The 1,651-nt window shown below is 61.4% G+C and overlaps 1 protein-coding gene across 1 annotated transcript; it reads right to left on the bottom strand.

Moving 5' to 3' along the window:
- Positions 1 to 225: 225 nt before the first annotated feature.
- Positions 226 to 1,383, bottom strand: TEX44 (testis expressed 44). The gene has a single exon (XM_027524064.1). It carries the CDS (start codon positions 1,364 to 1,366, stop codon positions 311 to 313), a length of 1,056 nt encoding a protein of 351 aa, XP_027379865.1. The 5' UTR covers positions 1,367 to 1,383; the 3' UTR covers positions 226 to 310.
- Positions 1,384 to 1,651: the final 268 nt, after the last annotated feature.

Genomic DNA, 1,651 nt, shown 5'->3' with positions numbered 1-1,651 from the left:
GTCCCAAGGCAGGTCTCTTTCTGCACTTTGGCTCCCAGCTCCTGAGTGGGACAAGCTAAGAAGCCCTCAGAAGGGCACTTTTCCATTTCCAGAACACCCTAGCCCCCTCCTGTCCCTCCACCCTGTGCCCACTGCACAGACAAGGGAGGAGGCCGGCGCTTGGAAAATAAACGCTGGCCAGTGATTTATTACCCAGTGTGGGGAGAGCTGTCCAGAGCAGGGGTGGGCGAGACAGCAGGGCAGGAGTGTCCCTGGGGTCTTGGGAAGCTGCCGAACATGGGGTCCAGTCCCAGTAGGGGCTGGCATGGGCCTAGTGTGGGGTGAGATGGCTGGTCAGGTAGTACATGGCCGAACGGATGCCCTCGATGGTCCTCTGCTCCACTGATTCCAGCACGTGGGTGACGGAGCGCAGGGCCAATCTGGTCCTCACCACCAGCCTGGAGGACAGGGCAGAGCTGGCTCTCCCCAGGATGCTGGAGACGGAGCGCAGGCTGGGCCCTGGGCTGTGCAACAGGTCTGACACAGAGCCACGGCCGGTGGCCAGGAAGCCTGTGGCCAGGCCCATGGTGGCATCGGACCACACCAGGATATCTGCCAGGGAGCTGATGGACCCCTCGCCCCCGCCCAGCAAGCTGGTCATGGAGCGCATGTAGCTGTTCTCCTCGCCAGCAGTGGAGTCCAGGGGACCCGTCCCTGGGGCCGATGCTCCGGGGCCAGGCGAGGCAGGGGCTGACAGCGAAGCATCATGGTCAGGGTTCAAGGCTTCGGGACCCTCTGGCTTCTCCTCAACAGTTTCAGGGGTGTCAGCAGTCCCAGGGTCAAGCTGGTCCTTGGGGTCTGCGGTGCTCACGATGGGCTGAGCCTCCACATTTTGGGGGGACTGTGCCTCGGCACTTGGGGTGGCTGTTGCTGGCTCCTGCTCTCTGTCCGGGGTGGCCACTGCTTGTGGCGTTGCTTCCTCAACCAGGGAGTTAACTTGGAAAATCTGAGGATTCTGAGTCCCGCTGGAATCTTGCAGCAGCCCTTTCTGCACTAGGTTCTGGAAGCCCAGGGAATTTTTTAGGGCACCTGGGGCCGGGTCAGCAGGCAGGGCTGTGGCCTCCCTGGGCTCCTGGGCCTGCCCCTCGGCAGCTTCATGCTTATCTGCATCCCCGGACTCTGACGTGGTCCCCGAGGTGGCTGGTTCAATGGAGGCCTGATCTACATCCTGCCGTTCGGCTGATGTTACAGCATCAAGAGACACCAGGTCATCTGCGAGGAGGGGGACCTGACTTTGGGACCCCACTGCTGGGATGTCTGTAGACCTGCTGTCCCCATCTGGAGGGGTGCTGGTGGCTCTGGCCTCTCCCGAGGGCACGGTGCTCATCTAGGCCCTTTGTTACTTGTGCTGGTTGAGAGAGTGGCCATGGCCCTGCTGGGCTGAGCTCCCCAGATGGTGAGGTCACAGGGGACTGTCAAAGCTGGCGATGTCACAGGTACTTGCAGAGCAAGGGTCCTGTGCCTCTGGAGTGGCTGCCCTAGTGGGCTGAGTCTGTGGGGCTGTTTGTAGCCATGTTTGCAGATGTCTAAGGAGACTCAGGCAAGTGTCTTAGCAAAGCAGGAAGGTTGTATACAGGGGCAGGTGCCCACCAGGAATCAGGATCCTGTGGCT

This window comes from Bos indicus x Bos taurus, chromosome 2 (genome assembly GCF_003369695.1).
Source record: "Bos indicus x Bos taurus breed Angus x Brahman F1 hybrid chromosome 2, Bos_hybrid_MaternalHap_v2.0, whole genome shotgun sequence".
NCBI classification, from domain to species: Eukaryota; Metazoa; Chordata; class Mammalia; order Artiodactyla; family Bovidae; genus Bos; species Bos indicus x Bos taurus.
Note: the sequence above shows the minus strand (reverse complement) of the source record. Positions and strands in the feature narration are given on the sequence as shown.

What these genes read in the sequence shown, in the direction of transcription:
- TEX44 (XM_027524064.1), bottom strand. Translation starts at nt 1,366, where the DNA reads ATGAGCACCGTGCCCTCGGGAGAGGCCAGAGCCACCAGCACCCCTCCA.